Source organism: Triticum urartu, chromosome 4A (assembly GCF_056163025.1).
Source record: "Triticum urartu cultivar PI428250 chromosome 4A, HENAU_Tu73, whole genome shotgun sequence".
NCBI classification, from domain to species: domain Eukaryota; kingdom Viridiplantae; phylum Streptophyta; class Magnoliopsida; order Poales; family Poaceae; genus Triticum; species Triticum urartu.
In genome coordinates this window covers 413,728,283-413,743,251 of record NC_141876.1, presented here as the reverse complement: position 1 = coordinate 413,743,251, position 14,969 = coordinate 413,728,283, and the positions used below count along the sequence as shown (strand labels likewise).

The 14,969-nt window shown below is 41.4% G+C and overlaps 1 protein-coding gene across 3 annotated transcripts; it reads right to left on the bottom strand.

Annotated features, from left to right (window-relative positions):
• Positions 1-301: 301 nt before the first annotated feature.
• Positions 302-14,640, bottom strand: SPK1 (guanyl-nucleotide exchange factor). 3 transcript variants are annotated; one of them, XM_048714786.2, is made up of 31 exons: positions 14,155-14,638; positions 13,936-14,031; positions 13,012-13,174; positions 12,814-12,932; positions 12,213-12,325; positions 12,034-12,089; positions 11,820-11,917; positions 11,516-11,653; positions 11,142-11,450; positions 10,788-11,051; positions 10,506-10,673; positions 10,228-10,419; positions 10,085-10,128; positions 9,139-9,208; positions 8,870-9,031; positions 7,959-8,066; positions 7,785-7,822; positions 7,080-7,224; positions 6,279-6,405; positions 5,971-6,164; positions 5,741-5,871; positions 5,246-5,321; positions 5,030-5,140; positions 4,716-4,898; positions 4,178-4,321; positions 3,274-3,447; positions 2,854-3,201; positions 2,444-2,773; positions 2,032-2,217; positions 982-1,956; positions 302-877 (listed from the first exon to the last, which is right to left on the bottom strand). In XM_048714786.2, exons 2-31 carry the CDS (start codon positions 14,020-14,022, stop codon positions 623-625), a joined length of 5,508 nt encoding a protein of 1,835 aa, XP_048570743.1. In that variant the 5' UTR covers positions 14,023-14,031; positions 14,155-14,638; the 3' UTR covers positions 302-622. The 3 variants fall into 3 exon arrangements, with proteins under 3 accessions (XP_048570743.1, XP_048570741.1, XP_087374628.1); XM_048714784.2 differs by having other exon boundaries at positions 2,854-3,447; positions 14,155-14,640; XM_087518502.1 differs by having other exon boundaries at positions 2,854-3,447; positions 13,936-14,089; positions 14,177-14,640.
• Positions 14,641-14,969: the final 329 nt, after the last annotated feature.

The following is a 14,969-nucleotide window of genomic DNA, read 5'->3' as shown; positions in this document are numbered from 1 at the left end:
CATTGAGCTGGTATGACGCTAGGGCATGCATGTTTTGTAGACGTACTACACAGGTGCCGCACACCATACTGATAACTTGAGATTTTTATCGTATCGCTTGGTAGCCACGATCTTAATATCTGATACCACAAGCATTCAACTTGTTTCGTAAATAAGGCCATAAGGGCACGAGCACAAGGCAAGACCATCTAGTATACTGAAAACGTACTTCTCTAAATGAACAATTTTAATAGCTCGTGCTTTCGAAGAAACACTTCCATTCCAGCGGCTAATTTGCAGTGTGTGTCATCACACCCGATAATGACAATAAAATAATAATAATAATAATGATAATGATAATGATAATAATAGTAATAATAATGCCGCTCCAACAGCTACCAGCTAAGTTGCCTATCACTGTCAGCAAACCACAAACAAACACGATGATCCAGGTACATCACACTAAGAAGTTGCATATACTTTACACCCCAAAATCGTGACACAGCAGAAATGCAAAGGCCCCGGTTAGTTCTCAAACTATACAACCAAAGCTACTCGAAATATGAACATTTGGAGCAGATCCCCAACTGAAAAATCAACCAACCATTCACATGCTACCTAACTGCCTGCCACCTTGCTACAGTCATAGCTCCGAAAGTATGGCAGGAATATAGTGAGAAAGCTCAGCAGTAAGAGACTGAAACCCATTGACAAGTTGCGTGTGGAACTCCTGGTCTTCTTCCCCTATCAATCTAAAATGCACACGGATTGCACGCTTGCAGACAGCCATGAATTCAAGCAATGCAGCTATCAGCTGTTGCAGTTCTTGAGACCGGAGCCTGGTTGCAGGCTCGCCAGATAAGAAAGCGGTGCACACACTTAATACACCACTGTTGACCTGCACCACAACATTTTGAGAAAATCAGCAATACAAAGAAATAGAGGAGCAAACAAAGTTAAGCTGGTTCATATTGCGCAGAGATGCAGGATCACAGCCCTTACCTGAACAGCCACACTTCCTTGGAGTATCCTTTGCAGGCTTTGAAGTCTTGGTAATTGATCACCTTCAGAGCTCCGTGGTTCTTCTAGTTCATTTCTCAATGCAGCTGTCCTTGTTTCAATCATTCCAATCGCATTCTCCACAGGTGAAAACTCTAGAGATTCAGATTTTATCACCACCAGACGATTTACCAGAGCAGGAAAGGAACCCTCTGTCTGGAGCACTGTGCGTCTCTTCCATTGATCTTCTAGGCCACCTTGCGTTTTTCCGTTCTTTGTGAATGGTGTGTCGAAAAGGAAACGGTCAAACACACGTGCACGAACAGAACCAGTGGATAAAGAGAAAATCCTTTCCCTCCTGCTCTCCAAGTCCTCGTCCTCCATTACAGGATCAACGGCAGTTATTTGCAGATAGCATACACCAGGTTGCAGCTCATCAGCATTGACTTGCCTCGAGTCAGGAATGATGTGTAACGTGTGATTCACATCCATCTTAGCCTCATAGGTATGACTAAGCTTCTCCATAATGTCACCCAGACGAACATCCCGCGGCTCCCTAAACACATACTCCCTTTTATTGAGCTTGCCAAATCGTTCCCCATAGAATCCAACTCTGTAGTAGGTAGCATCAATGAACGGGATAGGGCTAGCCTCCTGTTCAAGAATTGACTCATATATGCTTGTGAGTGACGTGTGACATTTAGCCAGCTGCCCATAAGACCTTCTGCTTTTGTACACAGGAATGATAAGTTCCTGGATACTGGCAGAGAAGTGGTAAAGCTCAGCTTGTGCAAAGAGTTTGTTCGCAAGTTGAAGATACTTGACGGCCGAATCCACAGTAAGCTTGGATGCACCATATCCTTCAACTTCTGCTGCAGCTACTTCTGCACCTATATCAGTGCCCACAATAGGGCAAATCCTACAGAGGGAGGCAACATGCTCCTTGCTCCACACAGCATCGTTCCTTCCAACAAGTGCCTGTAAGAAGGGTTCGAAGGTCATAAAACTCCAGAGAAATTAAAGGAATAGAAGAACAGAAGTTAACATTACAACCTGCATGATCACACCAGCTACAGCAACTGCGCACTGCGCGGCCTCAGCCCATGACTGCATCTCCTGGTGTGCATCACAAAGGTGCAGTAACCACATAATGTGAAGATCCGGAACAGGGGCATAGGCCAATGCTAGCTTATAGAAACCCTCAGCAGCTGCACACCTGTCCACACTCATTACAGAACCCTGAAAAGAACATTAAAATTTACAGGTTCAGTGCTCAATACTTAATCAAGAAAATCAGATGCATAAAAATGACATCACTAAAAGTATAATCACATATTAGTAGTGTTTCGGTTGTCCAGATGACATGAACAAATGGTTCAAAACTGGGGCACTTATTTTGGATCGGAGGTAGTACATCACTTTTATGGATAGCACAGTAATGATTATTTTGCCAAAACTTGCTTACCAAAAGGGCGTGTTCAAGGCCAGCGTCAAGGGCCTGGACTAGACACTTTGATAGATGCTTAACCTCTACCCAAGACCACCTATTGTCTGTGGAACCTTCAGCAGCCACTTCCAGTGCAGTAACAGGAAGGCCACAATCATTCAACTGATCCTTACTCCTTACATCAGCCATTTCCTCCAGTGATTTCCTAAGACGCCGAGCTTCACCACTTTCTTCAAGAGATCCATCGGATTTCATCTGAGTTACTTGCACATCAGATAGCAGTTCTGACAAAGTAATAGTCAACATGACCCTCAGCCTTGTGGTGCTCTTGAAATAGTTGAATGAGTTCTAGAGGCACAAAAAAAACATCTGTATCAGGTAAAGTCGTTTCATGATTTTATAGAACTCAAATTCAGCAAGCAGCTTACCCTAACAAGGATCTGCAACCCAACAACGGCCCTTTTTCTAACAGAATCATTTCGGAATACAGCAAGTCGCAAAAGATGAAAAGCAATTTGCTTCAAGAAGCGGTCATTCTCCCTTGCCATCAGTGTTGCACCATGGAGACTAAATATATTATAGACCACAGGAAGGAAAGCTTTCCAAAAAGTCAAGGGCTGGCTCCTAGATAAAAGACCCATCAAGATAGATGTTACACAATCTAGCTTAGCATAGTCAGTCGAGATGCTTCGAGAAGCTGCAGCAACTGAAAACTTATCAATTATTCCCAAGACTTCAAGGCTCACAGCAGTACTAAGATTTTCTTCCCAGAGTTCCTGTAGGAATTTTCTGTCAGACTGAAGAAAGTTTAAATCACCACAAGATTCACATGGGAATGTAATACTTACCAACTTTTGTCTCAGTATTGGATGTAGGGACTCTCTCAATGCCCTGGCTGTTGATCCTATTCTTGAAGATTGCGCTTGCGCAAGTGCTTCCCTCAATGAATAGGGTTGATTTGGGGAACTTAGCTGAGGACTAATCCTGTTCCACATGTACCCATTTTCCGGTGTTCCCTGGGGCTGCATTAAATAGCAGTCATGACAAATAACTAACAATTTTTCTCATGATGATTTTTCGTCACATCTCCTACAAAGTATGTGTGTTCAGAACAAGTAAATAAAATCACTCTCTAGCATGAAACAGGCTCAACTCCACCACTGCAGGCTCAGTAGATATTAGTGGACGTCGAGCCTTATTCTGACACTCAAGTAAACTACTCCTTCAGGGCCAGATAATAAACTTTGTCAGTTGGCATCTTCTGAAGAATTATGTGATCCTAGTGGCATTAAAAAACCATGCCAAGAAGAGTAATGGCCAAAGCTGAAAGTGGAGCACCAGTGTAGTGAGAAAGACTTGGCTGATTAATCAGTCTTGCTAGCCACATGGTAACACAGTCGAGAATATAACCCTTTACTCACTAATGTTTTATTTATACTTCAAATGATGCGCATTTCATAAACTGATATACATGAACCACACTTAATGAACTGTTTGGAATATAACACAAGCCAAGTCCAATCAGTTTCTTATAAGGATATCTACTGTCCACATTCTCTCCAATAGCATCTTAACTTTGCCACCAAAAAAAAACAGTAACCAACAATGCTGAGACATACCAAGAAAGCCAACATGATTCAAGTTCATGCATGTCAGAGCTTATTCATACTCAAACTGTTCACCCTGTGAAAAGTACAGGTAAAAGTACTACTGCTGGAAAATTAGGCTCCTATAAATAATTTGGCACCATACCCTTATTTCATGGCGCGAAGCCTCAGACAAATATGCATTAACTGATGGGGATAACCGATCAGAATACTTGGGGGACGCAGGGCGCTCAGCATCAGGGCTCCGAGAACTAGAACCTAGTAGCAAGCTGTCTCCTGTTCTGTTATGCTGCAGAGAGAATTCGGGAGATTTAGTTTAGTTCTGAATAAACTATTGCGAATCAACGTGGTTTTATGGTAACAAAGAAGATTCAGAACCCTGTCATGCAATAGTGCCACCAGTTAAAAGAAGAGTGTGTTGTCTAAGTTGGAATAAGTCAAAACATCCAACAGGAACGCCAGAAAAAAGTTGGATTCAGTCATTCAGATACCACTCCGACCAGTCACCCAAGAGTACTTTGCAAATCATCAAACAAATTGTACACCCCGTCAGAAATCTTTTGTGCACTGAGATTTTACTAGTCAGAATTATAATTGAAGTGTAGAAACATCACACTCAGTCACAGAAGTTGATAACAATGACAAAAACTTCAACATTCTAAATAAAAAAGGGTTGTACGAACCTCAAAATGGGTTATACATTCTTCAAGTAGCTTGAAGAACAATCTGGTTCTAGCAATGCTCTGTTGCCATGCTTTTATAAGAGTTGTGTCGTCCAAGTTCCTTATGATTTGCAAAATGACCACTAGCACTTCACGTTTTTCAATGGCATTTAGGTTATAGAACACAGGCATCTCATCAAGAATCTGCAAGGTGTTTTTCACAGGAAAAGAAACTGTAAGAAGAACCGCGTGTATGCCAAACCTTGCAGAGAAACAGAGTTCTGATTATTGATATTCATTTCAAGGAAGTTAATTGTGATGTGAATATCTCAAACCTGTCCTATAAGAGGAAAATACAGCTGAGCAATGTACAGCTTGTCTTCACTTTTTTGATATCGCGCGTCAAATTCATGCTTGCATATAAGAACAACTAAAATACGAGCCGCCTACAATAATGACAAAACAAGAATGAGTTAACATCATATGTGAGATGGCGAAGTAATGCATTGAGATGTAGACCAAAGCACTTCGATCTCAATTGAGATGCTTACTTTCGCTCGCTGTGACAAATCATCATGATCAAGGGTGAGAAAGATCTCTTGAATCAGAACCGACGAGAGATAATTCCTGCAAAGGGGATATCATAGTAAAAAATCATCAGAAAATATAAAAAGCTGCCACAATTTGCAGCATGTTAGAGCATGAGACATTCACAAGTGTTTTTGATTGGAATTTCAAGAGGATATTTGCACATAATATTATTCTAACATCGAAGCAAAGAATAAACCAGGATTGGTAATGTTTAAGTAAAACAAAGTGTAATCATTGTAAGGACTAGAGGACACAAAAGGTATAAAATCATCATGCCATTATATTTATGGAGAACGTAAAAAAATGTCTTGGTAGTTAAAAGAACTTGGAGTAAGAAGAGTATTAGGAGACCAAAGGCTCTGAACGACATTGCTGGTCTATTAAAACAGTTTTGGCAAACTGGAGTATTTATAGTTCCCTAGCTTGGTAATCCACGAATTTAGAGTGGGACCTACCTATCAGTGGGATCCCGACCAGGCATCTCAACAAAAAGATCATGATCACATATTATTTGCAGGAATGTCAATTTGCAATCATGGAGGACTGACTGGCAAACCCCTGCAAACTTGTCCATATACAATGAAACCTGAAGAACACAAATGCATAGTTATGCATATCAGTATTTGGAATGAAGCTCCTCACGAGCAAGGGGAGGGACAAACTTAAATGTGATGTCCAGCATTACCAGCTCAAAAACTTGGCGTGGCTCAATGATTGATAAAAGATCGTAACAGAAGAAAGCAAGAGTGCTGTTCAAGCGCTTCGCCAAGTTTAAACCCTTTTTACAGCGTTCATGAACCTCAGTTAGAAGGCAATCAAATAGCTGCATGATGCATCTGAAGACTCCTTCTTTCAACTGCAGCGGTGGGACATCTTCACCTAGCACATGGCAGCAAACAATTAGGACCATATTACGTAGTCTAATTAAGTATTTATGTATTGATACTGATATACTAATGACTGCAGCTATAAGTGCTCGCTAGTTGGTCCTACCAAGTGGAAGATTGTGGTAGAAGAGACGACTTTGTTCCAATCCCATTGATTTTACAATAAGCTCCAGAAAAAACCAAGCCATTGCCAACACATCATCATAGACAGGTCCAACTCTATAACCTTTAGCCTAAAATGACAAAAGTGTACAATGGTGAAGCAGAGCAGCAGAAAGATGCATCTCTGTTAAAAGTAAGCAGATTGAATGAACAGACACAATTGAAGCAGAAAAGTGTAAGAAAATAACCATTAAAAAGGATATATTGAGTTGCAAATAACAGTAAAAGCAAAAGGTTAATAATCAAGTCCACTATATTAACTAGTCGCTGATGCAAATACTTATTATTGGTGCAAGTGATGTGGTATATAAGTGTTATCATCCTTTACATCGTAAACAACAAAGAAATCTATCATAGTCTCTCTACGTCCTGCCATGCACTCCCCTTGATATGATTGTCTCCAGTTTATTGGTTGCACTAGATATCCTTGTTAGGCGGATGGCTATATAAGGGAATTATCATAAGATGAATAACAAAGAAGTCTAACCTAGTCTCTAAGTCCTGCACACTTGGCTGACTATTCTAGGTATAGTCCTCACCAAATCGTCACCCTCATTCAGACGGATGTTTACCCCAGTAACCTAGCACCATTTTACCTCAAGTAGTCAATTATGACCATCCGCAGATGAATGTTTACCCCCATGCATTAACAGGTTCATACATAAAAAATTAAACGCGGCATGAAATAAAGTAGAACGAACTCAAATTTCATTACTTCAAGCAGAGAGAAGAAATCCATACTAACCTTACTACGAGCTAGGCTGCCCCAAACAGTAGACAAACCAGGGTATACAGGTGTCTGCCGATCACCGAAGTCGTCAAAAGCAAGATCAACATAATTAACGAGAAACTTATTTCTCCCAGCTCCATCAGATGATTCCTGTTGCACCCTGCGATAGAAATGCATCGACTTTAACACAATTTAAGGTACATACATGGTCATGACTCCTGAATGAATAATTCTACTGGGGGGATCGTAAAATATTTTTTTAAAGAATTAAAGCCAGACATTCAGATTTTGCTAAAGATGAGAGAAGAGCGCAAAGATCTTGTGTGATAGGGCCTCTAAAGACAAATATGGTAATATGGCAACATGATGTTAACAGCTTTCCCACATCCTTGTTTGTTGTGCTGCAACATATGCAAGTGCAATCAGCAAGCGCTCACATAATATAAAACTTAACAGTTTATACTTCGCTCAAAATGCAGCACCACTTTAGTGAGCACAAACTAAGAGAATCAGACTTCATGACACATGAGATGAAAAAGCCATCCAAATATTCTTTTATTTTTTTCTCCAGCAAACGATAGGCCGTCTAAATGTTTGGAATTAGGATTTTGAGAAGTTGGACGAACATGGAATGCTAGAGCTATTGAAAGAAACTGGTGCACAGCTGCACACAAATATCAGAGGGATGAGGACAAACCGAACAGCAAAACAGGGAATTACCGGGTTAGAATATTAACCATGGCTCGAAATGCAGCAACCTGCAAGAAAAATAAATCTATAGGGTCAAAACTAATGTGTAATATCATCAATATAAACACTCGGCAAGAAATGTAGTTCAGTCAAAACGGCGCATGTGCTTATGCAGAATGGAAACATAATAAGCAAAGTAACAACCTGAAGGGTTTCACCACCATCGCCAATAAGATGTAGCAGCATATTGAGTATTGGTTGAAGAAATTGTAACAATGCAGTAGATTCAACATTCTTTAAACTATTTATTGCCTGCAACCCCCCCAAAAAATAAGGTTAGAGATATGTATCGTCGGTATATGGTGCAAGTACCAACACAATGTAAATTTGTGCAAAATGCCACAAACAAATATTGAAATACACAGTGCAGATTGTTAAGCTTCATGCACTAGCAAACGCAACCAAAAGTCCGAACTGATGGAAAGGGCTAGGCAATCCACATATACACTTCAACACCCCCTCTCACGTGTGACGCGGAAAGTCAACACGTGGACAGACTCAGAGGTACGGTTCAAGAGGCCTATACGTGGACACAAAGGGGGGAACAACAATTTTTAGATAAATTGCAAAAGCCAGGACTTGAACTCAAGACCTTAACTCTGATACCATGTTAAGCTTCATGCACTACCAACGCAACCAAAAGTCCGAACTGATGGAAAGGGCTAGGCAATCCACAATACACTTCAACACCCTAAATTGCGAAAGCCAGGACTTGAACACAAGACCTTGGGCCCTGATACCATGTTAAGATTCATGCACTAGCCAACGCAACCAAAAGTCCGAACTGATGGAAAGGGCTAGGCAATCCACATATACACTTCAACACAGATAATTTCCTCTATGCTCTAGAACTTGGCCATATTCCATATCTAATTAGACATGTAGAACATAACAAATACTGCACAACTTTTTCCATCTTTTTACATATTCTAATAGGTATCATCCAGGCATAACTCAAAGGTATATTATTATCAAAGCCATTCAGCAGGGGAGGGATCATGAAAGAAACTAACATCAGAAGCTCCAATCTAAGCCATTCAGCGGTAAAAGGATACCTCAAGAAGCTCAGAACCCCAAGGTGGACTTGTATGTAGTGTGTGACGGTCATACTCAACGAAAAAGTCCCTTATCCTTTCATTAACTGGAAACAACGAAGAGCAAAGTCTTAACCGCAGCCTGAAAACAGTTTTTCCATCCTCCAGGTAGTCCATTTTTTCCTGTATAAGAATTGCAACTTTCAGGTACTATTACAGCAAATGCATTTGAGGATAATTCTGCAATCACGGTAGAAAAACAGCAAAAGGAAACAGGACAAGTAGCAAACCTTTCCACTTTCCTGCAGGTAATGCGGAACAAGCTCTCGTAAAATTGGCAAAGACACATCCGAAAGTAACCTATTGGATTCAAAAATTGCTACATATCAAATTCAATTTCATTCTCATCAACTCACGCTAATATTTAAGAGACTGCAAGCACTTCAGAGTTCCTCGTCAAACTTGAGGTAGAAGTAGAACTGAGTAGATGGCCCTTCAACATTACATTGAAAAAAAAGGTATATGCCCAGAAGTACGTTCATATGTTATGTCCAAACTGCTATTGCAGAAGGCCAAACTGCTATTGCAGAAGGCAGTCAGCTCCCATTTTTTATTATCTTTACTCCTTAGATGATTTGATCTGACAGAGGCAGTAGTATATCCTCTTTAACATGTATAAGCTCTTTTAACCCATAGCAAGTAGCAACATACAGACATTGTGCTAGAAAGTACAGTAAGCAGTATGCACTTGCAGTCTTGCTAGTGAACAAGCACCATGGTGTTTACATACTTCTTAGTTGCACAAGTAACAGGAGTAAATTTTAAATTTACTAAGGTTAGTTAATTAGCTAGCCAAGCTAGGTGGCAATAAAGCTTCACGAGTTAAACAATACTATAAAAGACCACCTCACAAGTTTTAGCAAGAAAGCTTAGTTCATATATTCTTTTTTTTCGAGAAAACGCAAAAGACCTTTGTGTTTCATTTCATTGAAAAGATAGGGAGTCGGTTACAGTCGTCCTAGGACGAATAAGCAGCGGACAAACACAATGCTCAGTCGTCTTAGTTCATATATTCACTTTCTGTCACATAAACAGAGTTAAGTTAAGATGATAAATAAATCATGATTCATAACGCGTTGACTTGAATGTGATCCCACGTATGAAGCGACAGGCTCAGACTAGTTCCATTTAATCATTTCGTGTATACAAAAATAAAGATGACAATCTAATACATACTGAATGTGTGTCGACAGTGGAAGTGCAGCATATCCCACAATCACCTGAAGGAGCACAAACATGTTAGAAACCAGCAAAATAAACATGAAGAGATAAACCAACTGTATTAATGTGTCCTAATTGACAAGGAACAGAAGGCATACTGGTTTAGGGGCTTCCAGTTTCATTTGGAGATCTACGTGGAAAAATGTGAACAGAAGATGATGTTGGGGCGTCAATAGAGCAGGCAGACTGATCTTAACTTCGTCATGGTAGCAAGACATTCTTGTGCCAACAGAAATTTGGGTATGGGCACACTTCTGTAGTGTTGAATTCTGATCCCTTGGATGGACAGCCTGAAACCCCATATATCTAGTCACTTAGAACATTGAACAGACACCACCAACAGAGCAAAAGGGGTATGATAACTTCATGAACAAACCTCTACTGGAAGTTTACGTATGTCAGAATCATCCTTCCTCAATTCTACCCTTACAAATAGATTTCTTTTGCGGCTCAAGCTAACAGTCAATGGGTACACATAGAGGCAATGGAAAAGTTGTGAAAATGGTTCACTCCGGGCCATCATCCGAAAGTCAAAAGCTTGAAACTGTAACAAGAAAGAATGCATCTCACATGAACAGAAAAGACATGAAATCCTACAACATAAGTTTCAAAATCGAGAACTGAACACAAGAGGTGGATGAGGAACTCGTCTAGTTACATTGTTGCCATTCTCTCCATTGGAACTTTGACCATTCTGGTGTGTATCTTTCTTGACAATGGCACTAGAATTCAGAGAACTGTGGATCCCATCAATGCTATTCCTGCTGTGTCTGCCATTATTGAGCTCGCCAGCATCATGCAATTCATTGGTTATGCTCCCACCTTCAGAAATGGTATCCGCCTCATTACGGTCATTATGAAGTTTTTCCACCTCTAGCCTTAGCACACCTTTCACTGGCTTGTGTACTTTTCGTTTTGGATCCTACAAGCGACACAAGAATTGGCATGATTAATTAGTTAATAATCACTTAAGTAACAACATTAACTGACTTTGCTCAGCTATAATGCTTACTTGGAGGGAGTCTTCCATGTAGCTTTCCTTCACTTTGTTTAAGTTTGATATCTCAACAATAACAGAACTTCCACTTGAATAATGGTTGAGTTTTCCATCTGAAGTGAGTTTGGAGATAGGCTCCACAATGCTATCTTGAGAACTTGAGCCTGACATACTTGGTGCTAAAGGGCTGCTAGGAGAGGCAGCATCACCACCAGCATGGTTGTTTTCAAACAGAGGAATCATTGCCCATGCAAATGGCTCTCTGTATGGCATGACTCGAGACCAAACTTGCAGCTTCTGCTTCTCTTTCTCAGTCAAGTGCACCTGTCACAAAACTGAGCATTAGAGTAATGGAACATGCGATTAAAGGAGGGAGATTTATTTCTTACAGGTTCTTTACGGGAATAAATGGAAGGAGTTACTCCCCCTTCTTCAGTAGCAGCCTTTTCTAGCTGGATCAGAAGGCAGATTGATGGTGAAGGGGTGTCCAATGAGAAAACACCCCGACGGTCCAAAGATATATGAGCCTGGTCAAATGCGAAAGGGATGAAAATGGTCAGCGATTTAAATTATGTTAATATGGAATTTCAGTATATTTGACAAGCTACAACTATTTCTATCTGCCGGTGTCAGTAGCAAAATTTTAGAGGAGAAATATTGGCCCCGAACGGAGTAATAAACGTTGCTCCTTACATCTTGCATTTCTGTTGGAAGTATGTGGAAGTAGAAGTCCTCGGATAGCTTTTCTCTCCTATCTCTGTTGTACAAGCAGATTGTACCGCTAAAAGGTTCTGCACATGATACATTACCAAAAGGTAGGTCAGTCATCATGCTGCGAAGTATAAATGAGAACATATTGCAGTTTAGAAGTGTTGAACAAACACATAGAAATAATATTTTTGCTCACCGACTAATCCAGTTTGGAATGACAAAGACAATACCTTGACCGTTATCTTCAATCCACTGCAAGCAGTAGAGATCAAGTTATAACATGTGACCAGTAAGTAGTAACAAAGATTGCCCAGAGTAAGAAGTGCAAACAAAAGCAAAGAGATGTAATGCTTGAGTGTGCAGCTTAAAGCAAACCTGCTGTGTGTTGCAGGGAGACTTTCTGGCAGGCGTTGGCCAAATATTAAAGATCTCTCATTGTCCCAATCAAATGCAGGTTCATATGCCGGTAAAGGTGAGAGAGTACAATGCTGAAAAAACAAGCAGGGCAACATGTCGTTAATGCTGACATCAAGATGACAAACCTCATACCGTATATGCTATTGACAATTGGTCAAATGCATTAAACTAAGAAAGGTCACAGCTTAATTTCTGCTAGAAACATTCAAGTCAACAGTACTGTGGAATGTACCTTGTTTGCACTTTGCACAGGAAGTAAAAAAAACGAAGTGAAAAAGTACTAGTCGACTGAACGCATAAAGGATCGACACAAGTGATACAAATGAACAAAAGTTCAACAGGAAAGTATTGTAGTAGCTGAAACAAGGACAAGATAAATACATGTATGAGCAATTCACAATATAGTTTTTATTATCCCATATGAGGAGTTGAGGACCAAGGCACTAGGGTTAAACCGCAGAGAAATTAGTTTAGCATGTAGTCTGCTACTAGAGGGGCAAGAAAGAGAACATATGGTAAGAATCCACCTAAAACAGAAATCTAGTGAATATGCACTTACTTTTTTTGAAGATGAAGCAGATGGTTCAGTTTCATATATTTGCCTCCCTGAAGTGCTTGGCATATCATCCTCAGTAGTTTCCTCAGGCTTGGAATGCCTAGCGTTGCAAAGCTGCAATTCTATGACAAAGCAAATATATAAAAATATTAAGTAAACCATGTATAAGAAGCTAATCCAGTCACAAGGATGTTGGATTACCTGTTTCTATGTCGGTGTCAGGTCCCTCGAAAATTTGATTCTGAAAGGACGGTGGCGCGACACTCTCATAGCGTCCATATTTGCAGTCATCTTTCACAAAATCAGCGTTATAACACTGTACTAGCTCACTTAGATGTGGCCACTGTTCCAAATTCTCATTAAGCTGAAAAAACAGAAAGAAGCTTAGCTTTTTCATCCTTAATTCTCAAAATTGCAGCCGGAAATTGTTACTTTTTCCTGATTGAAACCCAAAGGAGCAAACTGAATTATCAGCCACTAAAGATGTGCAATACTGATACTAAGGACATAGCTCTATCATGGAATGCCATACGTGAGAACGATGGAAAACGTATAGCCATGGATCATATAGTAGTGGTCAAGTACTGTGGTTCCATTCTTGGTGGTCTACTAATACAGTGAACAATTCAACTCATTGTCCAGATATGGGCACACATCCAAAATGGACCACTCAATGAGCTCATTCCCAAAATAGCAGCAAACCAAAAACCAACATAGCATTGTGAGGCTAAGCATAAGAAAAGATCAGCTATCTGTTGAAAACCCCAACAGAAGCGCCCTGGAAATAAGGAGATTAGACAACTATATCCTGCAATGCAGGTTTGACATGAGCAGCACATAGCAAGCAGCAGTTCACCACTGGCACTAATACCAACAACATCAGTTTAAACTCCTCAGCTCTCCTCTCACTGAAGCATGCGCACGTTAAGAAACCCAAAACCCTAAGCAACGAATGCGGAGAGATCTGGAGCACACACAATTCAATGTCATTTCAAACTCTGGGGCTTCCCAGGTAGTACCACATTGTATGCACTACCACAACACTCGACAAAACGAAATATACACGAGAGCCGCATTGGCACAACCAAACCAAGGAAACACGCAGGAGTAGGGAGCGAGACGTACCAGTGGATCCAGCTCCAGGTTCCGGCCACAAGGCTGCCTTGGAATCCGCTTGAACCGCTGTCCTTCACCGGCAGCCGGGGAATCCATGGCCGCCACCTGAGCCGACAGATAATCCACCACCAAACCAATTCAGGACAAATCCGTGCAGCGCTGGCTGCACTAGCCAACAAACATCACCATCAACGGACACCCCGGTAAAAACCCGAGAAAACGCCGTACCGGAGAGAGGGAGGGAGCTCACGAATCTGAGCTCAGGATCTCGGCGCTGCGGCCCAGATCCGGGCGGTGGAGGCGTGGCCGACGAGAGGCGCGGCGCGAAGGAATGAATCCCCTTCCCAGTCCCACCCACTGCGCCAACCCGAGGCACCGAGCAGCAGCTAGTAGAAGGCAAAAGCAGGAGCAGTGAAGGCGAGGGTGCCGCCACTCATTGCGCATTGCTTGCGCTCGCCATCTCCTCTCTGCTCCGCTGTGCTCTGCTCCGCTCTCCCCCACCCGAGGGTTTGGTTTGGTGAAGTGGAGAGGAAGCGAAGCAGGTGGAGTTGGGAGGATGAGTGTTTCGTCTTGGTCTTAGTGGAAAAGGGGAGGGGAAAAGGGAAATAATAGAAAAACAAAGATTTGGTTTGGCTTCTACCTGCGCATTTGTTCGGGCTTTTAAAACTCTTTCGACGAGAAATATGCCTCCGCTTGCGCTGCGGCTGCTCTGGCTGTGTCGCAGAACAGAGATGCTTCGCTGTCAAGACTCAAGAGTGTGAATGAATGACACCACTAGACTGTTTGGTGTGTCTGCCATGGGGCACACAGCGAGGGTTGCTTAGTACTCGTACTGTCGTAACAAGGGTTTTGTTTTGTTTTGCTACTGTATAAACTGGACTTTGTTTTCTTTTATTATGTGGAAATAGTTCCAGAGCGCCGATTCTTAAAATGAAAACGGTATTTGTACGTGGACTCGTCCTCGGACCCAAATACGGGAGCCGGTCATCCAATCCTTCCCCCAAATGTTTGCTCCTGTCTTTTTAAGTCCGCGGTACTCAAAA